General features: G+C 37.2%; 3 protein-coding genes across 4 annotated transcripts in view; 1 reads left to right on the forward strand and 2 right to left on the reverse strand.

The window, feature by feature from the left end:
- The window catches only part of LOC106627583 (putative odorant-binding protein A5), a 124,669-nt gene extending 97,123 nt beyond the window's left edge, over nucleotides 1–27,546 (reverse strand). Inside the window, exons 1-3 of the mRNA XM_070107302.1 lie at nucleotides 27,404–27,546; nucleotides 20,745–21,004; nucleotides 20,555–20,681 (exon numbers count right to left, since the gene is read on the reverse strand). The gene's annotated coding sequence lies outside the window, so the exon portion shown is untranslated. The remainder of the gene's footprint in view (nucleotides 1–20,554; nucleotides 20,682–20,744; nucleotides 21,005–27,403) is intronic.
- Nucleotides 1,572–2,681, reverse strand: UK114 (reactive intermediate imine deaminase A homolog UK114). Of its 2 annotated transcripts, none has more exons than XM_036369322.2 (3): nucleotides 2,518–2,681; nucleotides 2,094–2,323; nucleotides 1,572–1,771 (listed from the first exon to the last, which is right to left on the reverse strand). In XM_036369322.2, the coding sequence occupies exons 1-3, from the start codon at nucleotides 2,580–2,582 to the stop codon at nucleotides 1,656–1,658; spliced, it is 411 nt and encodes a 136-aa protein (XP_036225215.2). In that variant the 5' UTR covers nucleotides 2,583–2,681; the 3' UTR covers nucleotides 1,572–1,655. The 2 variants fall into 2 exon arrangements, with proteins under 2 accessions (XP_036225215.2, XP_036228744.2); XM_036372851.2 differs by having other exon boundaries at nucleotides 2,080–2,323.
- Nucleotides 1,768–27,884, forward strand: LOC106627618 (secretion-regulating guanine nucleotide exchange factor). Its single transcript, XM_036369318.2, has 5 exons — nucleotides 1,768–1,911; nucleotides 26,122–26,461; nucleotides 26,532–26,783; nucleotides 26,850–27,613; nucleotides 27,676–27,884. The coding sequence occupies exons 2-5, from the start codon at nucleotides 26,444–26,446 to the stop codon at nucleotides 27,779–27,781; spliced, it is 1,140 nt and encodes a 379-aa protein (XP_036225211.1). The 5' UTR covers nucleotides 1,768–1,911; nucleotides 26,122–26,443; the 3' UTR covers nucleotides 27,782–27,884.
- The last annotated feature ends 65 nt before the right edge of the window (nucleotides 27,885–27,949 follow it).

The raw sequence follows: 27,949 nt of genomic DNA on the forward strand, positions 1-27,949 counted from the left end.
ATAATTGCGAGTTAAAGCGGCGATTCAAATTAATTACATTGTATATTGTACGCATGTAAACAGTTTTGTTAATTACAACATTAAAATGCATATTTTAGCTTCATTCGCATTTTTCAACATTCAGTTTAATGTGTCAAGCCATAATTTCGCAGGCGGCGACAGGCTGTGAAAGTCGAAATTTTGCCAAGTGAAGGCGATGTCGAAAGTTATACTTGTAGGCGTTTGCTATGGAGTTTTAGGAAATAGCACTAGACACTTACATATATATACTTATAGATACATTTATTTGAAGGAACGAAAAATAAATAGAATACAGAAATTAAATGGCTTTGATAAATTTTGCTGTAAGAATTCTATACAAATTTTAGGCTGACAAATTCTCTTTTTCCTCTTTATTAACTTCTCATTTTCTCAAGAATTTGTTAAAAACCTTTAGGATAGGCTTGGCAGTGAAATGAAAATGTCAAGTTAAAATATTATATATATAAATTTATGTTAACTCTCTTCGATTTGCAAAGCACTAGAAGGTGGCGAATCGAACACATTACACCAGCTGTTTAAACAGATGGTAGCGCTGGAAAAGAACTGTCGAAAATTACATAGATTTGCTCACACTGAATCAATTTTTTGTAAGCACTGAGCTATTTAACAGTTCACAAAATAAATAAAGAAGCCTTATGAAAACGAATATTGAATTAAAACATAAAACAGTTTTTTTACAACAAAAAAAAAGCGCAAATGGACAACAACGGGTATATTTATTTAGTAAAGAGGGCTTTCAATTATTAATAATACCTAGTTGCTGTATTTACACTAAACAAGAAAAAACGTTAAATTCGCTGTCACCGAAGCTAGAATACCCTTCACAAATACAAAAAATGTATTACATGTATGTATCTCATCAAATGGAAAAGCGTTCCACTCAAACACTTGATTCCTACTGTTCAGTTTGTATGGGAGCTATAAGCTATAGTTACCAGATCTAAACAATTTCTTCGCAGATTTGCCATTGCCTTAAGGATAAAAGGACGTGTACAAAATTTCAGATCAACTTTTTTTCTGAAGTGAAAATAGTCCCGAGGACACTTAAACTAATAATCGACTCGACGAGAGATCTATTGAATTTTATAGAGATCTATCAAAGCTACATTTTTTAGAGCCCAACAGTAGTCGAAAAATTCAAAATCACTCTTAAAACGAACTTTTTACATCTGACCTATATGTCGAATCGAGAACGTAATGTGAGGTAGTTTAAAGCCCAAACTTCAAAACAGGTGGAGTTTATGGATTAGTGGAATTCAGCACTCTGTAGAGTTATTTATGTGGTAGCAATCTAGAGAAAACCTGGCTGCTTGATAAAAATCTCTCAAGTTGACGCTTTTTATGTCAAATGATATGTGATTATCGATTATTAAAGTGAAAAAAAATAAAAAATTTTTTTATTAGTTTAATCGTATTAGCACATCATAAATTGTATATTATTATCTCAACTAAGCCGAAAGTCGTCATAAATGGGAACATTGAATTGGATCCACATCTGAAAAGGTAAAACAACAATATAGACAAAAAAATACCAGAAATGTTGTATTTATTAAATTCGTTGTACAAAAGTGATAATTTTTTAAAAAAAGATTAATTTGTAACGCATTTAAAAATTAAGACTCAATAACGACATCACCGATCAAAGCGATGCTCTCAATCTCGACCAAAGCATCGAGAGGCAAACGAGCTACTTGTACACAGCTGCGGGCGGGGAAGTTTTTGGAGAAAACTGAAAACAAAAAAACAAAAACAAACAAAGCAAAATTTAAATTAGTGGAGACATTTGCGTCAAGAGCGCAGAAACTGAGAGAGCAGAGACATATGTTATAATCTCATATGAAAGCGGCTGCCGTAAACAACTAAACGTCCGTAAGTCAGTCAAAACAATTGCGCTAAATGCTGTTACTATTAAACTATTGATCAAACTGATAAGCTAAAGTCTATTTATTTTTCGATTTTCGGTAATTAAGCGACACTTAATGATTATTTTATAATGGCGATAAGAAAATGGTATATAAATTACACACGAGTACGTACACGTGTGAACACACCTTTTTTGTATGCATCATTTACAGCGCCAAAGTCATTCAGATCCTTTACGAATATAGTGTTCTTGACCACATTATCCACCCTCGAGCCGGCAGCTTCCAAGACGGCCACCAAGTTCTTCAAGGCCACCTCCGTTTGTTGCGTAACGCCGCCCGGCACCAGTTGCAGCGTGTCTTTGTCCAGGCCTAAGCAACCGGATACATAGACAGTGCGATCGGCAACGACAGCCTGACTGCATTGAAAGCAGAGAGATAATTAATGTTGTTATACATACATAAATGCATTTGGTGGCACGCTGGTGGCCAATGCTCGCTTATAAGATTAATAATTGTAATGGCTTATTTTGACAAGTGTCAATTTGTTCTGAGTGCTGGCTGGTCGCCACATATGCGCAAAAAATTATAGCAATAACTCGCTATTACATACTTGTATGGTGCCACCGGCTTTGCGGCATTGGCGGTGCTAATCAATTTCTTCACGACTCTAGACATTTTTCTGCCGCTAATTGAATATTATTTTTGTGATAATATGAACTTTGTATTTTTACGCTCTACACTTGTCGAACACTGAGTACTGACTGAATAGGCGTACACTTGTTCGCATGTGGCGCTCCAAACTATTGTCGTCTATGTGCAAAAGTGTGTGTGTGTTCGAGCAGTCGATTTGTTTGTCGTTGGAGACATGTGGAGAATATGATAATCTTGTTGTTGTTGATTTTTTGTTGATAACATATTTTTGCTTTATTATGCTCACCGGCGCTTACTCTCAGTACTTGTTGACTTGTTATTGTTGTTATGAAAACTTGTTCATAGTTTATCAACACTAATCGCCAGCGTCGAGTGCCGGCATTTGGTTTGCTGGCACTTCATATTGGATCGGCTTGCTTCTTAGCTCAATATATACACTCGTAGATGTATATATGTATATGTTTGATGTTTGTGCGCTATTATGTATTCGCTAAAAATATTGTCTGTATGTTGGCTGTTCAAAACATCCTCACCCCATGCAAAGATCGACGAAGCTGGGAGCCTAATTATGCCTAATATTGTAATATATAATAAGTACATTTCTATTGTTATTGTCTTTTTTCTATGAAATTTGCGAAATTTGTAAATTTACATAGAAAAGATGCTACTAGAGGGCACAGGTGTTCGCCGCTTAACAGATTGCTTGAAGAAGATTATGCCCTATCTTCGCTGAGACGAACAAGTAATTTTTAAACGCTAACATACATACATATATGTATATAATATATATTAAATTCACTGAACTAATGACGAAAACTTTACCAATTCGAAAAGAGCTGAAAGTATCTAGTTTTTTTTTGAAATAATTGAACTTTTCTACAACTCCTACAACCTCATGATAGTGGATAAGAGAGGTGTTTTCAAATCGTGTTTGAGCCAACGTAAGTCTGCTAAGCACTGCTCTAAACAGTTCAAACTTGATATTAACGACAATATCCCGCAGGCGCCACACATTCTATTGAGAACGTTGTACCAAATACATTTACGGATTGTTCGAAATGAGTTAAGTGGTCACCGCATCGTCTCTTTATCTACACGACGTTAAATACGGTATTTAAAAATGGCATATGCTGCATTATTATCCCCTTTGCATATAGCAAAAATTACAAGTCCAGTCCTATATTAGAGGGTCTGCAAATATTCTACAATGTGTGAACTGAGCCTCAGACTTGAACTTTTTATTCCGTTATCTCTCTGAAGATATCTTTCTTTAGATATCTCTCTGAAAGCATAATAGAAAATATTTAAGTGTGTTATTTCATCCCTCCAAAAAATCGAGTTTTCCTAGAAAAAGATGCCCATAGTCGACAGGTGTCGAATAAAAACGCAAAGCGACGAAATTTTATTGCGTATTATCCAAAGCATTTTCAAGCTTTGAATGGAAAGCGTTAATAGAATATTTCGGAAAATTAATGATTAATTTTTACTTTTCTTTTTTAAAGAGTCGTTCAAGAATATGATCGAACTTTATGACTAACTAAGTTTAATTTGAGATTATTTTCTGAGAGAGATCTTCTAAGTGAATCACTTAGAGACTGTATAACTCATCGGGCGGTAGACGCGCACGCAACACAGAATTCAAATCAAAATCGGAGAACTGAAAATCAGGAATTTATTGTTTAAATTGTACGAATTACAAGACTGATTTTAATTATCGTTTATTTGCTGGTTTCGCCTAGAAAGTTATCGGGATACTTAGCAAATACTCGAATCGAAATCTAACAACAAAATTAGAAGGAAAACCTGCCAACAATCGTCAAATCACCGTGGAATAATTGCATTCCACCATTAAACGGTACAATATTCAGCAGATCAGCTGATGTATGACTTTGTAGTAATTTACAGCTAATCGTTTATGCTGTGGTGCCAAAATCGTGTCAAATTGAACGAATTCGTAAAACATTGCAAGCGCTGCTACATAGTCTGCCCCAACACTCAGAATGAGTTTATAAATTTTTCAAGGCCAGACCCTTTTACCCAGTCAAATTGCAGCATTTAGTAAATAATGCATGGCCATTAAATGCCAGACAACACAAAGCACACGCACCTACATACAAGCATGCATAGTGTGGCTGCACAAATAACAACCTGTATAACGTTGTGGCAAGTAGATAAACAGCGAAAAATAAATAACTGCATGTTCGTTGCAGCTATGTAGACAAACAAAAATTTATGCAAATGCAACAAATAGTCGAAGATGCAAAGCGTCTGTTGCCGGCAATGCGCTGAAAATTTGCATATATGAGCGCATAATTGTGTGCAACATAAAGTTGCAACAATACCCGAGGAGCGCTATGGCGCAAGCAATGCAATGCGAATGCTAGCGACGGCAAAGGAATGACAGCAACAGCAGCCATCAGCCAGCAGCAACAATAAAATTGTAATATAACAGCTGTAACAATAACAACAACTACAACAGTAGCGTACATAACAATAGCAACAAGCTGGCAACTGGTAAACGACACGAGTTGTACTACAATAGATTTTGCTGTTGTCATTTGTTTGACTAGGCAAACGCACACATGCACACACCACTGCATATGTACATATGTATGTATGTATGTATAGGCATAATGGCAACATAAGCCTTTGCGAAAATGTTGCCAGCAAATAGAATAAGCCAATTGTTTTGCTGCGGTTGTTAATATTACTGTTTATCAGTTGTTGTTGTTGTTGTTATTATTGTTGGCATTGTAGTTGTCGTTGTCGCTGTTTACTTGTACGACAACAATAAGTGCGCACACCTCCCAAACTTAGGCTCACATGCATGCTCCTGCACTCGCACTAAACATTTGTATGCGCAACATTTTGTACAACACTTGCAACACTTACGTGTATTGTTGTTGTTGGTGCAACTGATGCTACTACGCTGAAGCACCACATTTTTGCCTGCCTTATTTTTTCCGTGGCATGTATGCAATTTACCCGCCACACGTAATAAGCAGCGTCAAATGTTTATAAACATAGTCGGCGGATGTTGCGGGGAGCTGATGCGATTTTGAGCAATTTATTTCGGCTTAAGGTCAGACAAAACTTTATACACTTACTATGTATATGGATGTATGCACTTGCACACCTACACACTGTGTCATGACTCAGCGCATGCTCATAAATAGTAAGTGTCTAGCAACAAATGTTGCTTGTTGTCAATTGTCATGTTGAGAATGCCAGCAACATTTTATTACTGCTGCTGCTACTTTTAAGCATTTTTATTACATAATGCGATTTGCATTTGTTTTTTTTTTATATTTTCTATACGTATTCTATTGTATATCACTTGTTGTTGGTGGTGTTGCTGGTTGTGGCAAAGTGTTGGCGGAAATCCGAGAATTGCGGTCTTAAAGCCAAATGAATTATGATTTTCTAGCGCTTCGCTCAAGTTTTGACTGAAATGAGTGCATTAAAAAATAATAAAATCTATATAATTTGTTCTTCGTATAGATTTTAGCATAATATGTCTGTTTATATAGGTCAACGTCGCTTTCTCTCTTCAATGTTTATATGTACTATGCGGCTTTACCCACCCTTCAGTTATTTGCGCACGCAATCCTTCAAAGCTCTGTGTCTGGTATGCATTTAATAGCATCGAGGAGTTGCTGAAGAAAGTAAATAATTATTTCATTCCCAAAAAAAAAACGGTTATCCTCCTTCAACTCAAACGCAAATATTTGATTTACAGCTCTTTTACGTTGATGCCGTCAACATTGGTCGGAAATGAAGAAAAAACACACGGCTCAAAGATGGCACAGTGGTTCATTTCTATTGCACGAATATATACAAGATAAATTCATTATTTAATGAATGAAAAAAGTTACTTCTACTATACGTACCTCTGCGTAAGTATATTTCCGCTGCAGTCATACCCTAAAGCTTTTGCCGCAGCGGCGTATGAGTGATGTTTTTTTTTCAAAATATTCTTTTATTTGTGAAATAATAAGTTAAAGGATTTCGTTGAATTAAATGCATATAAACAACTCACTAAGCATATGATGATTGTCAAAACTATCACTGTGGCATTTAGTCGTTAATTTTTATTAATTTTCTGTTTCTTTAATTTTTCGTAGATTCACTCTTTGTGAAAACGCTCTCATTGAGTTTTCAAAATTTATTTGAGCTAACAATAAACTGCTACTAAAGTGCAAAACGAAGCTATTCAAAGTGTCATACTAAATAACAACCTTCAATCAGTTCTGCAACACAACGTTAATTACTCAAAACCCCACACTTTAAATTTCAACCACATACGTTAACTTCTCTTTAGGTGATCAATAACTGAAATATAACATTCATGATGTGATGTGGTCTACTTAAACCATTAGTTACCTCTCAAATATATTTTTGCTATCTAGTTATTCACTCGTTTGCTAATTTTCTGTTAAAAAGCAGAGTGCTGCCAAACAACTGATACAGTGCTTCCAAACAAATACAATTTTCAACAGATCCATTTCTGTGCTGCTAATTTGTTGCACTTCTGGTATAACGTGTTCGATTCAATACTCTCAAATGCTTGACGAATCGAAGGCAGCTACTGATTAAGTACTGTCACATTATCATCACCACTGAAGTTTTTGCATATATTTATAGATATAGATACACTTTCCATTATTACAAAATTTATTTTATATAAACTAAATGCTTTATGAGTACAAATAACTTTGAGCCACTGTTAAACTGTCGCCACAATCACAATATTTTTGTTTTTGATTTTTACTCGCCTGCTGCTTGCCAAAGTAAACATCACGTCAACACGCTGACGCCCCAATGGCCTGGGCAAGCAAGCCTACCGAAAAGTCAGCCATAAAAAGCTTCGGTTTGTGCATGTGCAACATTGCAGTTTTCAGTTTTCAGATTACGGATTTTGGATTTTCAACACTGCAGAAGACTAATTATTTATTATTTGGCAATTGAGCATGTCAGACGATGCCATATAAAATTCCCAAATTCAAACAAAATAAAATAATTACACGTTGGCAGGCAGTGACGTTGCCAAAGCAAAAAGCAGTTGAAAGCAAATAATATATACAACAAAAGCAAAAACATACATTGGTGAATGATCGCAAAGAGATCGAGCATGCAAGAAAATAAACAAACATTCAAAGTGCTTTAACATTACAAACTAACATACATACAAACAAACACATATTATAGTCGTTGGTGCGGCTAAACGTTGCAACTGACGTTAACGCCACCAACACCAGCGCAACCAGCGCAACCATCGCATCACACATAAAGAACCACAACCGACAACAGCACTCGTTCGTCAGTTGTGCGGTCGCTGTGCAACGCTGCGTCTGGGCTGATCTGTCGGTCGGTCAGTGGGCGTAGGTGAAACGAATAATGCGGAATACACTTAAGTAATGCCACACTACCAGCCAAGAAAAAGAACTGCATGCCGCTGTAACACACCCAGTAAAAAATGCGCAAAGAATTAAAAAATCCCCCAGAGCATTCGTCTCGACGTAAACGTACAACAGGTACAACACGCAACGCAAACCGACAGCCAACCGGTGATGGAGTGAATTGGTGACGTAGGCGCAGCAATTGCAATCGGTTGCAAGTGCTTTTGTTCTCCACTGCAGTGTGGTGTGATATGGTGTTGTGTGGCATGTGGCAAAACTAAATGCACGCCGTAAGTGGGTAATGGAGAGATGGTATAAATGGCATAAAAATGTTTATTGAAGCAGCGACCACGCACTTTTCTCGCGTAAATACACTGTGAGGAGAAGCAAACTAATTCTTTAACTCATCCGAAAAATTCCTCATCCGGAGATCAGCAAGATAGGCCTTCATGGCAGCGATAGTGTTATTTGACTAAAATTTTTGCCCTCCGAGTGTTTTTTTTTCAAGTTGGGAAAAGCGTAAGACCAAATCGAGAAAGTTCAGTGGTTGGGACAACAGTAGCGAAAGTTCTGGGGTCACATCCATTTGTATTCTTATGATGGAAAACCATTTATTTCTTCGGTAAATAGGTTAATTTTTTCTTTCCTCTTCCAGGCAGTTATAGATCACGCCTTGTGAATTCCAGAAAACTTTCCGACTTATAGAGCAGTTTTCACCTGCGAAACCCCTTGTTTCGACTGCCCCTCAATCTCTATTGTATACCGATGGATTCATGTTTACTCGAAGATCTCGCAACGACGCAGAAACTATTTCGGTTCGAAGCGACAAGCACTTCTGTGTTCTGGTTTAAAGTAAACAAACGCGACCTCCATCGCGTCGATAGTGCTGTCAAGCTCAATATTAAATACAAAATGTGACCCACAAGGGTAAAGCAATTCTAGAAGTCTAATTAGGTTGAAATTTAAATAGTTACCAATATCTATATAACATAGACAGCGAACTTCTTTCGCGAGAATGGCGGCTTCGGATGGTGTCACTAAGTACTTATCGGGCCAGCCTCGTTGCCTTGTCTATTATATGTTCTCACACCAGATCCTATCGAACGAGCAGAGTCTGCTAAAATCTTGTTAATACTATATGAAGCAACAACAAGAAATTCTCATGAACTCACAAAAATTTTGCTCAGTGCTTGGTGCCTCCTCTCTGCGCAGCGCTGCATACAGTTAGCGTTACGCATTTCCTGAACAACCTACAATTTCTCCAAAACCATTCAAATAACTTCGTTCCCCTCAAACACACACACACACACGCACTTTTAGTGTATTGCTTTTCTTTGAAAACATTACCTTTGTGTATGTGACGTTGCGGCTTTGTTGTTGGGTGTCGCATTTTTGCGAATTAATTACTTCATACGAGGATGCATTTCATCAAGCGCTCCAAAAAGATCATCCTGAAGCGTTCGCCACTCGAAGGCACATACACACACACACACACACGCCGAGCCTTAGCCACATACGACAGCGGCCTCATTTCGAATTTTATGAGCATTTTACCTGCCAGCGGTAAAAAGGATAAATTAAAAGCTTTTGTGTGTGCAGTGCGTGGTATGCGCGCATGCGTGCCTGCATGCAACGGATCGTTCGTGCGACGTCAATGGCAAAGTCGAAATTAAATCATTTAAGCGTGAAAGCATTGGGATTTGAGCTGCCAGCCGAACGCAGAAGGCAACAGCGAAAAGAAAAGGCAGAAAAGGTGTAGCTAAGAAGAAATCAAAAACGGATATACAAACATATACTATATGCGACTGTAAGTAAGTACGTGAAACGTGCAGCCTGACATGAGCCACATCAAAATCCAACTCATTGCTGTGCTTTTTGCGGCTTAAACGAATGAGCGCATCACTGTTGCATGCAACATCAACTGCAAACAACAACAGGCCCTTGTAGACAGTGAAGAAGTCTTATTTTTATTTCCACTTCTTCTTCTTCTTCTTCCATTGCTATTGCCACATTGTGGGGGTGTAATCAAGCGCATTTGATGCGCGGAAATGTTGCGCATTATTTAGGATTAAAGATATCATTTCGCGCGCGCGCCTCAAAAAAGTGTAAAAAAATTGGACCTGCCCATGTTAATATGTTTGAGAGCTAAGCTGTATACGAAAGTGTTGCAACAACAGTTCATTGCTTTTTGTTTTTGCGTGTAGGTGTTTGTCAAAACTACTACTACAAAAGGAAATGTAAATAATTATAAACCCTGTTACAGTAGACATTGGATTTATATTTTGGGGCATGGTACCTCCTTTTTTTCTTTTTAAGTTCTGAAAGAGTTTGAAGAAACTTTAAGTATGGCAAGTAGGCGTGGCTTAATTCGGATTTTTGTGTTTACTTAAATATAGGAAGCCCATCATCTAATGCTTAAAATAATTCTTATTCAAGTCAGCTGTACTAGCTTTACGGTTAAGTTTAATGCTTCTGTTTTCTACTAGTCAGACTTAATTTTTTTTCTTTTTGGTTGCCATGACATCCGTCAAATATAATATATGGATGTAAACTTACAGTCATTGAATGAACAACAACATCAAATTTTTTCAGTGTGTTGAAAATTAAGTCAAAAAGTGGATATCAGATTAGTTTGCTTCAAAAGACAAACATTTTTATTGGTATGGTATCCAAAAATTGCCAAAAAGGTGGTCAAATGTGTAAAAAGGATAATACTTTAAAAATTTATTTTTTACTTTCCCATTCAAAATTAGTATTTCATTTCCACAAAAAAAAATGCTTACCGATGTACTGGGTGTACATTCAATTTAAATAAGTTAGAGGCCAAGCCCATTTTTTAGAAACCGGCAGACGGAGAGATTGACGCCCGGAAACCTTGATATACTAGTATATAAATCCATATAAAAGCAGCTTGAAAAAAGCCAACAAAATTTCCAAATATTTCGACTAGCTTTTAGAGAAGATATTGAATCTAACGAGTATAGCTCGACATCCGCTGAAAAATTCTATAAATTTATTTTTAGAACGCTACAATCGACCGCTATGTCGTGCCACACATCAATAAAAACGATGCCAAAATTGCAAGATTTTTGCTTTGAGTTGTTGCTTTATCCAACATATTCTACAGATTTGATCTCCACGCATATCTTCTAGTTTTTAGAGCTCAAAAGAATGCTCGCAGCAAGGAAATCGACTGAAACCATGACCGATTTTGAAACTGGTGTTGTAATAGCGGCTGAAAACATTCCTGAAGTAATTTCGAGGAATGTTGCCGAGTTAACACTTCTTGGCATGATGAAAATCTGGTTCCGTTCCGGTTATTTAGACCCGACTGTTGAGAGATTTTTAAGCTAAATACCTAATGGTTTCGAAAAATCGAAATGGTAGAAAAATGTTATTGAAAAGTTAGAAAAGCGTTATAATTGGTAGATAACGAAAGCACTGCTGGTGTTTACGAATAGAACACATTCCGGTCTCTTCGCTGATAGTTAGTACTGCTATATTTAAAGCAGTGCTCTTTTAACTCAGCACAAGCCACATTTTCACTTTTTCCACGCTTCAACTTACTTCAAACTCGTTTAACTCACTTAAACACTGGCCAATTATAAATTTTATATATTTTACAACGGTAATGGCAATGCTAATTTATTCATTGCAGATCATATAAAAATCACACACACACACACACCAAGTGCTGCTTGCCACATCTCGTATTTCATGTGGCAAACGAGACTACTAGTTACGATGCGCTTGAAAATAGCTTTTTAATCGTCGCTAATAAACTCTTCAAGCCATCAATTAGCCACATGCAACACACGCGTTCCAAGGCAACGCCACGGCAAGTAACGTTGCATTACAGGCGCATATATATACGCCATTTAAGCATAAATAGGCGCAATGGTTACGTACAGTAGCCAAATTAAAATCAAATCAAATAATTCAGTGTGAAAAATCACCTGAAAGCCAATACCATTTTGAGGTCATAAAACCGGCATGCAAATTATAGGGATTGCATTACAGCGCCATTGCCGCACTGGCAAATAGAGCGCACGGCAACAAACAACTAACAACAGCCAACTTGCAACGGTTGCAAGTACAGTCGTGGCAGTGTTCATAGTCATTTGGGCGGTCAGTCAATAAAGTTGCAAAGAAATTAAGACATTTTTATGGTTGTTACACTTGTTTTTGTTGCTTTGCCGCCAAAGTGCAGCCATTCAATAATTTTCGCCACTAATTCGTTAGCAATTGGTTAATACGCTTGCAACGGCGCGTATTGGCGGCCAACTCATCCGAAAACCTTTATAACAGGCACGTGATGACCTGCATCGGCAGGTTAAGCACAAATGCAAACTTAAATACACAAGTTGTGATATTTTGGTTGCCGATTTGATTATCGAACGTTTTCTGCCGCAATTTCACGGTGGTGTTGCAAATAGTTTGCGGCATGCGGTGCTTGCAAGGTTGCAAACAGTAAATCGAAACGTTTTTTTGTTTTTTTTTTTCATAATTCACACTACCTTACTACTATCACTCAATAGTTATTGTTGTATGTTTTTTTTTCGTTGTGCTGGTCGCTTTTGCCAACCTTACTTAATGGGCACCTTCAGTTTGCGCCACAATTTTTATTGAGTCCGTAATTATAGTGGCCAATGAATGTGGCAGTGATTGCATTGATTCCTTTCGCTTATTTAGAAAATAATTTATTTGTTTAAGTAGTTTGTGTAGAGCAAACGCCAGTTTTACCAAGTGTAATACCTTAAAGGGGCGGTATGGTGCAAAAGTGGAGTAGCCCTGGTACGAGCTCAAGGAGGCGATCATTACAAATAAAGCCTTACAAATGGTTATGTGGCCATTTGGCAGAGGAGGCGTTTTGTTTGTGCGAATTAAGGTATCAAAAGTAAATGTAATAAATTTATTATTATTTGATTTACAGATATTGCTCTTTTGGAAGGTCTCGAAGTGTTGCCAAAGCATATATCGATCGCTTGTCGAACTTGCGACATATAAAATAGTACACTTGTTAGAGAAAAATATGAGTGTAAAACGAGGTTATATGAAACAGAGTCTAGAAAATAGAATAAATTACAGTCAAAAGTGTGTTCAGAATAATATGATACTAAAACTGAATATCATATGGTATTACTTTTGACCGTTAAGTGCGTAAAAAGCTCATATTTGCCCTAGAAATTTTGCTGGAACAGCTATCTAAGTGATCGGTAAATTCTATAGAAGCATATATTGTACATTAGGGTGGAGCGGAAAACAAATTTTTAACTTCCCGCTAAGAAAATTGAAAATTTTCTAAAAATCGGGAAGATATTGGTTTCACCCCATTTTGCAAAAATCGAGTTCTCAACAGATCTCGACGTTTTGAGGGTCGAGGAAGCTTCCCCGAACATTTCTACGATGCTGTCCGTATGTCTGTATGTATGTGTGGATGTATGTGTGTGTGTGTGGATGTATGTGACCCTCTTATAACTTTTAAACGGCTCAACCGATTTGAATAAACTAAACGGCATTCCAAAGGGTTTCATTGCACTTGAATTTCGTGTGAGTTTGGACCCAATCGGACCAGTAGATTTTGAGAAATCTCAAAAATAAAAATTTTGAAAAATCGTTTTTTTCGAATTTCTTCCAAACGACTAATCAGTTCTAAACCTTGAAGAAACACATCGTTTGCCGCAAACCGGGTCAAAATCGGTTGATTTACTTGCGAGATATTGAAAACGAAAAATTTCGAAGAGCTCAAAAGCAGTGAAAAAAGCGAAATTTGAACGTTAGCGTATGAAATTAGCGGGAAGTTGCAGGGATGGTCCTTGAGGTCAACCGTTTTCCACATTTTTTTTTTGGCTTAGCCTTAAAAAAATAATTTTTGGTTTAAACTCTTCACGTTTATATAAAATATACCGAATTTGACGGTTTTTGACTCGAAACTTACTTTAACGCTTAAGGAAAGCATGTGGTCATTTAAGACTTTTTTTAAAACTCCAATAATGACCACAAAAAAGTTGATAAATTTTATTTGAACAGAAAGAGGACTCTCCGCAGCTTCTAGAACACTTATCAAAAATTTTTTACGAAATAAAAATTTTAACTCGAAAATTTACTTTAAAACTGATAGCGCCCCAGGCTAAGCAAAAAAAAAAAAATTTTTTTGCTCCCCCCTAATATACATTTTTATGGTCGAACTAAAGAAGAATTCGAGTTTCGGCGTTCTTTGTGGCAGGCTGTTGTCTTAAAGTCAAAAGTTGTCAAAGTTTAAACGCTGACATTGTCAGGCAATTTTAAAGAAAAAAAATTATTTGGGCAAAATTATATTTTTTTTATTCTTCATATTTGCCAACGAGGACATAATTCGTAGCGATCTTCCGATAAAAGTGTTTGATATAATTTTTTAATTAACTTAACACAGTTTCGCTCAATATTTTATCATTTTTATTAATTTCTTGTTTATCGAGCATTCCATAGAGATCTGAGAACAGCAAAAAGTCGCTGAGAGTCAAATGCGGAGAAAACGTTGACTACCGAAGCTATTCGAAGCTCAATCATGTAATGTTTCCATCATTTTTAGAGATTTGTGTATTCTCTATATAAAACATATTCTTCTTTTTCAAATGACTGTTGTGTCTTTCTGCACTACGAGTTCCGCTGGTAAAATAAGAGATAGTCTTATAGAGTCTCTAAAATTTGGGTTTATTGCGATTAAATACCTTTCAGTACTGCATCTCTATCGGTTGCTGCTTTTGGCGGATTGCGATGGTAAGCGGTGTTCTTTTTAGATAAAGCTTTCGCATATCCAAACACCACGGTTTCTCCAATACTTTCCTCGGTTATCTTTAAGAGTGCCAGCTAGCTCGATTAACTTCATCTGATGCTCTCTGAACGTAACTTTGTAGATTTTTTGAACTGTTTTCTCTCTCTCAGTCTTTTGGGAGCATCTGCTGTGCTTATCGTCTTCGGTGTTCATATGTATGGCATTTAGCACACCACTTACTGTAATTCACCTAACGGAGTGCCAGAATAATACTCATCGAATCGGTGTTTGGTATCAAGACCATTTTTTTTTTGAACTAAGAGTTACTCAAATTAATTACACCTAACCCACACCTGATCGCAACGACCACCAGTACCGCCACACACTCGAATTGCATATCCGATTTCCACCTGAGGCCATAATTCAATTAAAAATGGCAACACTCAAAAAATATCAACAACTCATTTATTTTCCGCGTGCAACGCAATTTTTCACTTTTCACAGTATTTAGTTGCAGCTACATACAGGCACATATGTACATACATATGTTGCATCGTCTTTGCAACAAGTTCCCTATGCAATGGGACATATAAATATATATATGAATCCGCACATGTTCCTGCTCCATATTAAAAGGGGGTCTCAATAAAAGCAAAAAGGCGCACAATTAAAGCGAGATTAATTAGACACGCCGCTGGCGCAGCATTTGCCGGTCGATCGGGCTGGTTGACTGAATGACTGCGCCACACCAAGTCACCAGTCAGCGGCAGCCACCAACGTGCTGACCAGTGGCAGTTGGCAGCCGCAATCAATAAGTTGCTTGAGTACACAACGCGCATGTGAGAGTGTGTGCATGCGTGTATACAAGTAGTGAGCAACTAGCGTGGCCTAGTACCTACGGCTGTGGCACGTTGCATGTGGCATGTCGCCACATTTGTACGACAATTGATCTTCATTGCAACGCACAGGAGGCACAATTGATCTGGCTGGGCGGTGGCGTGGCAATGTAGTGGAAAGTGTGCAGCCACCAATGTTGCTAGCAATGAATTGACGGCGCTTGCTTGCTTGCAACCAGATACTAGGAAGCAAACGAGCGCTTGACCACAGCAGTGATCGCGGTTTATATTTGTAAACGTGTGTGTATGTGTGTATATTTGCCCCCACACTTATATAACCGAATTGGAAAATCTATAATTGCTCACCAAATTCCCTGCCGTGTCAATGTAAGCAACAACAAAACATGTTTCTTATGTGGATCGGTATAAAACAAGCACAAGAAACGAAACAAATTATGCGCTTTAATTACACATTTCATACTTGTTAATTTTTCACATTTCAACAGAGAAGCCGTCGATGCGACCACAACTAAAGCCGGTACAGGGTGTTGACTGTGAAAAAAAGAGTTAACAAGAGACTTAGGTACTTAGGTAATGGCTTAAGGGGCTAGGCCAATCTAGGGTTTTCAAATTAAATCGGTTTGATTTATATTTTAGGCGCCTAAAAGCATTATTCAATTAGTAGAAAGCAAAAAATTTGCCAAGTTCAAACAGCTGTGGTGTCGAAACGTTACTCTTAGTTTCCACGTTCAAACATTTTTTACAAACCGCCATTTTTCGAACAGTGATTTAAAGTTTAAAATAGGCATAACTTTTACTAGCGAATCATCCGTTGAGGCGCTCTCGAGAAAGGTTATTTCGAAGATTGACTCAGAAGTTGCCATTTATTTTTTTTTTAACACACTCACTCGAAGGGATAAGTCCAAATCCGCAAAAATCATTTGTTATACCAATATTAGATCTACGTATTTTAAAGCTAATCGTGAACAAGTGCCCAGTCAATGTAAAAGCGTCAAGTATGAAAAATTACTATCGAAGACGCATAGAAAGCTGCAGAGTTCTAAATGTACCAGAAATAATATATATTTAAGCCCATATACGCGCACTAAACACCCTGTATTCACAACTCCTTCCATGTGGCACACGGCGCTTCAATTTGAACCATTCATCGGTTCATTACACAGCATCTGTTCGCTACTGCATTGCATGAGCTGCGACCACACAAGCGCCAAAGCTCCATTGCTATGCATTCAGCACACAGGTGGACTATGTGGTCTGAGGCATCGCCCAGCGGGTGGCACTAGAACAACAACTGCCATGAAAATAGTACACAATACGGTTAGACAGCCGATGTCGATGGCAGGTTGTCAATAACTGAGCTACTAGAGGGCCATCCTGGCCGCCACAATTGGCGCTTGCCACAAAAAGCGTTCAATATGCCTAGGTATTGGATTTCGGTCTTCGAGCAAGCGATTAGGACGCTTTGCTGGTCGGTTGCCCTATTTTAATGCGCTCCTATTCTGTGCAAGCTCGTTCACGTCTTCTAACCTCGATGTTTTTTATTTTAATGCACTTGAGCGCGCCTCGTTTTTACTTTTATGGTTTCTAGATTATTGTCGAAGAAGTTGCAAGCAAATAAATTTAAAGTTTATGCATTGTTTTACACAATTTTTTACCTAAAAAATACCGTATGTATTACTAGTCGACCTGATGTGCGCAAGGTGCCGTCCCTTTGCGGTAAACGCGCCTTGCAACATTTGCAACATATGTGTGTGTGCCACACAAATGCACTTGCCATCAGTTAATCCTTATATAATGGTAAAAAGCACTGCTATTTTTTCGATTTTGTAGTTCGCCGCATCGCGTGCACCGTGTGCTACGGTGGTCCTTCTGGTCATTGAGCCGCCGGCACAGCGCGACACCATTGCGGCTTAAGTGCAAATCATTAGTTTTCATTTGCTGGCATACGCTTCTACGGTTACTTCATGGGTATAACGACGCTCCACATAGGTGCGCTTTATACACTTCTTTTTTTCGTTCAAAATTGTATTTATAAAGCAGTTTTTTGCTACTTTGAAGGATAATCACTGGCGCTCGCGCACTTTGGTTGCATGTTCGGCGGCGATTATAAATGCAGCGTGGCTTCAAAGTGCAACTCATATGTATGCATTATGAATTCATTTATTTAGTTTTACATACAAATCACAATTTTTATAGGGTAATGCGTTTGGAGCGAAAGCAAAAAAGTTCCCAAAAAATTATTTTGTATTTAAAAAATTGAAAATATTTCATACTACTTCATTTAAACTCAATACTAAAAATTTTTTCAAAAAAAGCAGAGGTATTGAAACACCCTTTATTGCAAACTTTCTTTTGTTTTCTATTATTACTGAAATATCAATTCATTTAAAAGTAATATTAAAAAAGTTTTTCAAAAAAAGCAGAACTATTGAAACACCCTATACACAATTGTTTTTTTTTTGTTTTTCACAACTATTGATTTTAAAAATTAAGCATATTTCATAGCACTTCATTGAAATGAAACACCAAAAAAATTTTCAGAAAGGTCAAAACTATTGAAACACCCTATATTTAACAAGCCGCTTTGCTAAGGTGGCTTCTAACTGCTTGCCACACATACACCTATTTTTAATTCACACACAATCTTCTTGTTATATTACATTTCTTAATAACTAAGCACCGTTATGCGTGCCACACCATAACATAGGCGACATCCTGCCACACATTAGCGGTGCAACCCACTTACATGACTTAATTGGCATGTAATTCCTTTTTTAATCGTGTCCTTTGCTTTTAACCCTGAACTTTCTTCGTTCGCTCTTCACTCACTTCCGCCCTTTTTGTTCGCATAGTCGTGTAATAAAATATATCTTAGCACGCAGGTTTGTGCAACTTATTATTATTTAAATAAATGTGACTTCATTTGATATTTTTTAAGATTTTTTTCTTTTCAATTTAATATAATTTAATAGCAATTCTGTGCTCACAATTTACTTCGCATGTTGCAAGTGCCACTTGATTGCACAAACATGCAATTACCGTTATGTGCATGCAGTAACTGTTGACTTTAAATACTTTATTTGAAAATGTAAAGTAAATCTTAAATTTGAGTTGAAGTTCATTAAATTCTCCAAAGGCTTGAAAATATTTAAAATATTACAGCTGGAGCTTTTGGCAGCTTTCAAGGGTGAGTGAAAGCTTTTAAAAAAAAGTGTTTTTTGACTGAATCATTAATTGTCAGTTGAGTATACAGGAGCACAATTAACTAATTGTCAAATAAATTAAATTAAATGACAGTGAGAAAACTTCAAAATAACTTCATTAAATTTTTTTATCGAGAAAGTAGGATCTTGAGTTGTCATATAGCATGGGACCTGGGTTTATGGAATCCTCCCGTGTATTCAGAAAGCTTGTTATAAACATTGAAATCGGGCCTACATATTACCGAAGCAATGAAACAGCTAATGTTTTCACGGGCAGCATTATCTAGGCATTATAGCCTAAAGGTTAAGCATGCACACATACGAGTATATATGTACCAAAACCTTCTAAGGTGTTCGGAAAACTTTGCCCGCTTTTAGACCATAAAAAATTGTTGTCAAACGATGGACTCTATTCTCTAAGGAGGTTATGCCAGCCAAGAATGTTTTAAAAATCGTTAATTTATAGTGTGCGATGAGCTCTTGAAAAAGATGATGCAAAAATGTATTTTCAAAGTTAGACTTATTTTTTAAAGCTCTAGACAGATTTAACCCTTGAGTACCCGCGGTTTTTTCTTCATTTGATATGCATTCTATGGTTCTATTTAATAGTTTTTTTTCTTTTCTGTCACTACTATAAAACCACTGGTAATTATAGACCTGCAAACCTTCAATACTCCCCTAAAAAAACAAGTCAATAAAATCAGGCATTCGACCATTCAACATTTTGAAGCTAATGACCGCTTATGTTTACAGTAAATAGTGTAGATTTTATTTTTGTGTTGAAATCATTAAAATTCAACAGTCGATTTGTGTTCGCTCGCAGACACATTTGTATAATTAAAGCCAATCAATGAGAGTTTTGATGCACGATTTGTCGACATTGCCTGTCGTCTATCACCGTTGATACGTTCTTTTAGACTTGCACCACTCTGCGGCAATTGCTGTGTGCGGTTGATGGATTTGACGTGGTGGCGTGCACAGTGCACAACGGTACATGGTGTCAATTTTTTGTAACAACAACAGCAATACTACACACATACATATATTCGGAGAAAATCCTAAGCTTGTAAAGTGTATCGGAAGACGAATGCTGGTGGTGTAGATGTGGAAGCGCACAAGCCTTAGGCTCGTTCGTACCTCCCAAGTGCGCCAACACTTGCTGTAGTTAAATGCGCAATAGCCATTGAAATAGTCGCAAGCGCATGCGCAGCTGATATTAGATTTGGCAGCGGACATCAATCCGCATTCAGTGGTGGTCAAACAGTGGACTTAGTGAACTTGATAGTATGGTAAGCCAGTTTTTATGAACGGAACAAGGTATATTAGGTTTGCTCGAAGTCTGGGTGACGGTAAACTCTGGTTTCCACTACTATTGAAAGATCAGGCAGTGATAGTTGCAAGGAAACTCATTCGTTATAAAGATAGGTGTTGTCGACAAGTAGCAGCCTTTGGGACAAGGAGAGCGAATACTTCTTGACCTTAGAGAATAATTCAAGGTATGTAGATGGAATAATATAGTGGATGTAGGATGGAATATAAATAATGCGATTTCTTGAGTAAAGTATAGCAAAATATACTGGGGCTTGTAGCTTCGAGATACTTTCAATTTAAAATTATATGGGGGCATAAAATCTGTTTGTACAAATTCTAGATGGAGTTTGTATTGCACTTTCAGCACATGTGAACTCTCACTGGAGGATTAGGACTGACATGGGGTGCATAAACGGTTGTCATAACCCCAAAACTTATGAACTAAGTAAACATAACTCAAATAATCCCTCACCTTGCGCTACAAATACTATTAATTTTAATTTCCAACTTCTTTAAGCGCATGGAACTCATTTGGTAAACATTTGGCGACCGCTGCATTAAATGCCATATATTTATGTATAGATTGTTTGTATGTATGTCTGAAAGTATTGAAATAGGTTGGTACATTGCATTCAAATCATGTAAAATAGGTGGCACGTTACCGTTGTCTCGTGTTCAAAGCGTGTTACTAGTGTATTTCTAACAATTCTTCTGCCCAACGCTTGTTGCCGTTGTTTTTGTTGTTATTGTTGCATTGTTCGTTGCTGTCGAGTAACTGTCAATGCGACCGCTACGAAATGTAGGCACAATTTCCAAGTGCAAAAGGTTACAGGTACAAAGTTGCTAGTCGCCTTGTTGCCCACCAGCGCGTCGGAGATCAGCGACAGACAAGCGGTAAGCATCAAGCGGCGGTTGAGGGCGGCTAAAAATAATAAAAAAATAAAATAATAATACCCTACACAGATAAAAAAGTTTTTCATACAAAAAATTGATTTTGATTCTTCAGTTTATATGGCAGCTATATGCTATGGTGCTCCGATATCGACGATTCCGACAGATGACTAGCTTCTTGGCGAGAAAAGCATGTGTTCAAAATTTCAGTTCGATATCTCAAACACTTAAATCTACTCAGCTGGTCAGGCTGATAATTTACATTGTCCCCAACGTGTACTTCGGGGTGTTACGAACATCGTACCGGTTCAGGGTATAAAAATAAATAAATAAATAAAATAAAAAGCCACAACTATCAAATCCTAACGAAAATACCGAATTAAAAATAAATGAGTTTAGAAACAAAAGTAATTGAAAAACAGCGGAATTTAGGAAGTGCTCGTACTAGCTAAGCTTCGCATTTGTTGTTGGCCATTAAAATCAACATTAGAAGCGCCTCGAAGCGTTAAAGTCATGATGATGAAGTGATGTCGTTTATTTCCAATGCTTGTAAGCATTTCTTTAACTCATTGCTTTGGTTCTTACAAATATATGTTGGTCTGCGTTGCAGTAACAACAAAAAAAAAAACACAAACAATTTAAAATAAATTCACTTACTGACAATAGCCAATGTGTGTGTGTGTGTAACTGCAGGTACAACATCGAATTTGAATTTCCTGCGCTGCGGAAATCAAAGCAAAAGCAGTGCGCGCTTGCTGCCAACCGCTGCCTATCTCGTCACTACCACAAACGCTGGTGTTGCTGCGCACGCGCAACAAGCGGCATCGCACGGTGGGCAGCTGAGCGATCCACCACCATCGGCCGTCCAACCAAACAACCAGCCACCTCTGATCACAGACCATACTCAATCATTCGGCTGCAGTTGGCCAAACTTACACTGGCTGCTGTTGTTTATGTTGGCACTGGCACTGTGTTGGTGTGGTGGTGTGCTGCCACCACCGAGACAAAGGTGACAAAGTCACGAAATTCTTGTCAATTTTCAACTACAGACCAATTTGTTGTGCGCTCTTTCGCTTTGTGAATTTCGTGACAAATCAAGCTACCAAAATTGGGAGAAAATTCAGTCACCTCCATACTGTGCACACTCACAAACGTGCGGCGGCTAAGCGAGCGAGCTTCTATACGTTGTCGCTTTGATCAGTGCGGATTTGACGGTTTTTAACCAATATGTTATTGTATTCAATGTTTTTTCTTCTTCTTGTTGTTGTTTTCATTTTCTGATTTTGCTTTTGTTTTTATAGCGAAATTTAGAATTTTTTGCTATTGCTCAGTTTTTTATTTTATTACGCTGAATTTACGATTTATTGTCGAGGAGGAAAAGCAGTAGGTATCGTCTGTGCTTAAACATTACACTTGAGGCAGCTTGGCGTATTTTCAAGTGCAGGTGGGTGTTAGAGAAATTTGTGTGTTATACATTTTTTTGATTTTTTAATTTTTAAATTTTTGAAGCTTCTACAAGCCTCAAATCGTCTTTGCTGTTTGATGCGCAATGCTTTGAAATTTGGCATTATTTATTTGTAATGTGAACCCATGAATCATGACTCACAACTGAGCAATTTATAACCTAAACGGAGCCGTGAGTATCTCGCCAAACACCCTGTTGTCGCAAAGTCACAGCGAGGCAAATCTGGAGGTGGCTGACGGCGCAGTCAACCTTTGACACGCTTCATGTCCAAAACATTAACCAAAACGGTTGAGTTGATCCATAAGAGATGTTAAGATTCTCTGCTCTCTCCACGGTACTCAAGCATTGTTTCTTTAACGTTTTCAATGTTATCGTCATTAACATAGATGGTTGGACAATTTGCACGCGACAAGTTTTCGATAACTTCAGTCATCTTCACTGAACCCTTTGTGTCAGTCAAATACTTGTGTTCGTGTTAAATTAGACTCCCCAAAACTGTCACGATGTGGTATTCCAAACTTTCAACAACATAAAAAAAAATTACAAGAACATCATTAAAATTACAACAACATATGTCTCGGAATGCGAGCCGAACGTAATAACCGTGATATTGTCGGAAGCGAAAGTGAGACAAGTAAACTAGGGTGAGAACACCCCTGACATAAAGTCTTAGCTATTGGAGCAAAATTATTTACTCAAAGTTTAGTTTTGCTACCAGAAATTTACCATAAATTCATAATTTGCAAAAATAATTTTTTAGAATTTTTACTCAGCCGTAAGCAAAAAAAAATTGTAGCATTCAACTCAAATTTGCGTTATAAAAAACCACAAACATAAATACATATATATATATACAGTTAGTACATGCTAATAAAAGCACTAACCTCAGTGCTAACAGATGGTGAAACCTCGTTGCGCCTACGAAGGTAATAAAGCGCCCTAAATTCAAACTCGTTGTCCACTTAGTTAAGCCATTATTTCGTCTACAATTTCAACCTATTTTATATGATGAAGCCATTCTATTGCGCATTAAAATGCGATTTTGTTGTAATTTTGACATTCTTTTTACGCGAACTCAATTGCAAAAATATTGTGACTTCTCACCCAGAAGCCTGACTTGCACACGTACTCTACATACGAAAATACATACATATGTATGTATGTATAAATATTCTTAAGAAATACTAAAGTACGTACACATATGTACATAGTAACATATATTAAATTGCCCTACATATGCTCTACTCTTACATTTTGGGACATTTTCACACTTGGCTTACAGCGCGCCACATATTTACTGTTAACTGGAAGACGAAGCTCATCTAGCCATTACAGATTGAGGTTACCACGTTAGAATCAGCAACTTATGGTTACAGCAATATTTTTTATATATTTTTTTTTTTTAGGTTTTAGAAATAAATTATTATTTTTAAGTTCGTTTTTTTGGAAGCACACTGTTGTCCTGATTTCAAACAATAAGTGGACTAATTCGATAAATTACAAGCCAAATATTCTTAACTACAACAAAAAATAACTAGCATGTAAGAAATTAATACTAACAACAACTAATACTCCTTGTACAATATATTATATAAAACAAAAAAGTAATAGTTGGCTTATAATACTTGCAGAATAGCCATGAAAACGCTCCAAAAATATACATATCTAGATATAAATAAATAACACACATATAACCGACAATCTATTTTGCAATAACTCTGTCTTTACTATCTAACTAATTGAAGATGCACTTGCAGTACTGCTAGTTTGTTTTTACAGTTACAAGTTACCCTATCAACTAAGCTCTCTGTAAGTTTGTGTAAAAAAGAAGCACTTTCATCAACGTATAGATACATACTTGTATGTATGTAGTTATAAGCCGGCATTTTATGTAGCGGTGGGTTTGTGGAGAAAAGAAAAAAACATTTTGTTGCACCGATAATTGCAATGACTAAGCAATTGTGCGGTAACTATTTGGTTCGTGCCGCCTTTGTTATTGTTATTTGTATACCATTATACTAGCTGGTATAATTCATAAAATACTAAGATTTCAAGCTAAGTCTCCAACTATATTTTAATATTAACTTCGCATTGTTAGACAGTCTAGGACAGATCGGACAGTTGTTTTCACAAACCGTTGCAGCGATGGCGGATAACTCCATAATCATTTCTATGTGCGCCATTTGGTTGCTGCATTCCGCAAGCAACGACCGAGTTAACATTGAGCGCAGCCAGACAGTACGACAGGTTCCATGCTCGTGCTGTGCGCTTTTCCTGTATTATTTTATTTTGTAGTAAATGCACTTGCTTGGTATTTTAATCTTTATTTCATGCTTTCTTGTAATTGTGTTATTTTTACCTATCGCTTGAGACTCAGGTGCATTTTCATACACAGTACAATCGGAGATCTTTTGTGCTGATTGCCAGCAATTTTGGCGGTTGCCTTGTAGAGTAAACTTTATACCCTGAACAGGGTATATTAAGTTTGCCACGAAGTTTGAAACACTCAGAAGGAAACGTCGTTAACACTATTGGTAAAACATTTGTATATATAATATATGTATGATCAGCGTGACGAGCTGAGTCGATTTAGCGATGTCCGTTTGTGTGTCCGTCTGTATATATGCGTACTTGTCCCTCAGTTTATGAGATATCGATCTGAAATTTGTAACATGTCGCTTCCACCGCAAGAAGCTGCTCATTTGTCGCTACCGAATATCAAAGTCAAGCTTTTGTAAGGAAACTTTCGTATTTGTCAAGGGTATTATAGCTTCAGTGCAGCCGAATTTAACGTTTTTTGTTTTTGCTCTAGTCGTGGGTTCACATTATTATTAAGATTAAGAGTTATAAAGTGGTGATTATGAGGTTAGTGTTTTTAGATATTTCACTGGAAAAACGGTAATGTACTAACAAAAGCTCAAATTGGCTTACTGACAAAAACGTGTCTAAAAGTATATCTAAGCGATGGAATTATCTTCATCTTTTTCTGCTAAAACCAACAGATATCGAAACTTAAGCCTAAAGATCTCATCCACTTGCCTTACCCTGTTAATTGCTGGTAGCTGTCATATAGCACTTAGTAATTGCCATTAATTCCTTGTACTTAACTCAAAAATACACATAATATCAAACATAAGTTATCTAGCATTCGTTTAGGAGTTATTGTGAAGACCAAGCTATAAGCAGCCTGTAAGAAAAGTCCTTAGAGGGGGTGGTTTAATTTTCTAGTTGACCAAAAATAATAATGAACTTATTTTTTTAGCCTGGGAAGGACTAGAGAATTGCACACAGTACCCTATAGACCTCATGACTTTGAGCTTTACTTATTGAACAAACCTGAAAACCTTGAATAAGCAAATTCAATGGTTTTTTGAACACTCATAAATGCTGAAGAAACACTCACCAGTTATATCGTGCCAACGGCGGTAGTCTGCCTTGCTAGTAAAAACTTCTACATAGCATTCCAAAAAATATCAATAAGCTTTATACCATTGCAACAAATACTATACTAATATGCATTTAAACTTGCAAAGATAAAAACCAACTTCTGTTATTTTTTTTTGTGTCACTAGTTATAATTAATTTTGATATATCTTATTTTTTATGTCACACATACAAAAAATATCGCATGATATTTAACTGGAATTCATTTTCTCGCAACACCCTGTGTCCCATCGAATCAGCTGTACGCTATCAGCTGCTTCCAACTAACCATAGGCAATCAAGCTAAAATCAACGCAAGCAACAAAAAGCATTTTTAATTTGGCAAAAACATGCAATTAGCGATAAAGCTTTACGTGTGCATAAGGAAGGATATTTTTTCAAGAAATAAGTTAAAAAGTAGGCGAATGCAATTTTTGAACAACAGTCGGTAACTGGCATCCAGGCAAGCAAGACTCATCAGCCCTTTCTGCGGCTAACGCACTTGACGGATTTTACACAAACATATATTTAATATTGTTGTGCACCGGAAAAGCAACTAGTGGCGCTCGTGCATAGAACGAAATGTCTGTGTACGCGTGGGTAAACGAATAATTTGCATATCAAACTAATTAGCATTTAATAATTATTATTTTAACTACTACCTTAACAGGGTGCCAATTCGCACGGACAGCTTAGCCTTGGCTTTGAATCGGAGCTATGCATGTCACCACAACTTGTTCGTGAGTACACGTTTAATCCGAATAGTGTCCGCCGCATATGCGGAGGTGGTGGACATGTACTTGTGCTCGATACAAATGGGCGCGTCCACGCATGTGGCTGGAACGGTCGCGGCCAGTTGGGGTTAAACTCAAGCGAAGAGTGCTTTAATACATTTCAAACTATACCCGGCGAATATTTTGGGGTACTTGAAAAATATTTTACTTTTTTATTATTGGATATTTATTTTATTATTTTGTATTCTATGCAGGATGTGCCTGTCGAGAGCATCTCATGTGGTTGGGATATATCAGGCTGCATAACAGTAACAAAAAAATTATATGTTTGGGGTTCGAATTCTTTTCAACAGTTAGGTCTGTGTCAACGCGAATTCAATGCGGTAAGGCGTCCACTATGTGTCATACTACCACGCAACGATACACCTGCACGTATAAGTTTCGGACTACGTCACTGTGCCATACTTTCAGCAGACCATAAGGTTTATGTTTTCGGTCGGCTACGTATAAGTGATGAACCACCTTCAGACTTGTGTATAACATCGACAACACTTAATTGTGCGCCTGTTATAAAAATTCAAGCCACCGAACCTAGTGAACTACGTATTATCGGCGTTGCAAGTGGACAAAATCACATTTTACTTAAAGTTATAGACTTGCAATATGGTAACGGTTCCAAGCGTGTTATTGCTTTGGGTGACAATAAATTTGGACAAGCAAACTCATTCCAATTTGATGAAGAAATTAAACAAATCGCTACCGGTTGGACGCACAATGCAGTAACATTAAAAGATAATAGAATACTCACCTGGGGACGTAATTGCTATGGACAATTGGGGATTGGCAGTGTAACGCAAAATCAAGCAACGCCACAAGAATTGGATATGCCCAGTTCAATTATAGAGTCGCGTTTACACTTAGGCTCTGAACATGGTCTCTTACGTAGCACGAGTGGTGAAGTGTACACATGGGGTTGGAATGAACATGGTAACTGCGGTAATGATGGCACGGAAAATCTGTAAGTAGATGCTAACAAAGCAGCTATTCTAACATACAATATTAACAGCATCACTTCTATAGGTGCTCACCTACGCGAATTCAACTCCCCGGACCTTGCAAAGTTGCTGGCACTGGCGCAGGATTTTGTTATGCAATATGTGAAGTGGCTACCGAAAGAAGCACTTAAAACTATTACACCCTTTTTGCGTTTGTATGCACCTGAAATACAAAATGTGTCCCTTTTCGTAAATTTTTTGTGATAAAATAAAATATAATAATTAAAACTAAAATTATCGCGCTGCTTTGTATACGTCGTAATGTAAATATATACGTAATGATAGCGCCAAAATGTAGG

Source organism: Bactrocera oleae, chromosome 3 (genome assembly GCF_042242935.1).
Source record: "Bactrocera oleae isolate idBacOlea1 chromosome 3, idBacOlea1, whole genome shotgun sequence".
Taxonomy (NCBI): domain Eukaryota; kingdom Metazoa; phylum Arthropoda; class Insecta; order Diptera; family Tephritidae; genus Bactrocera; species Bactrocera oleae.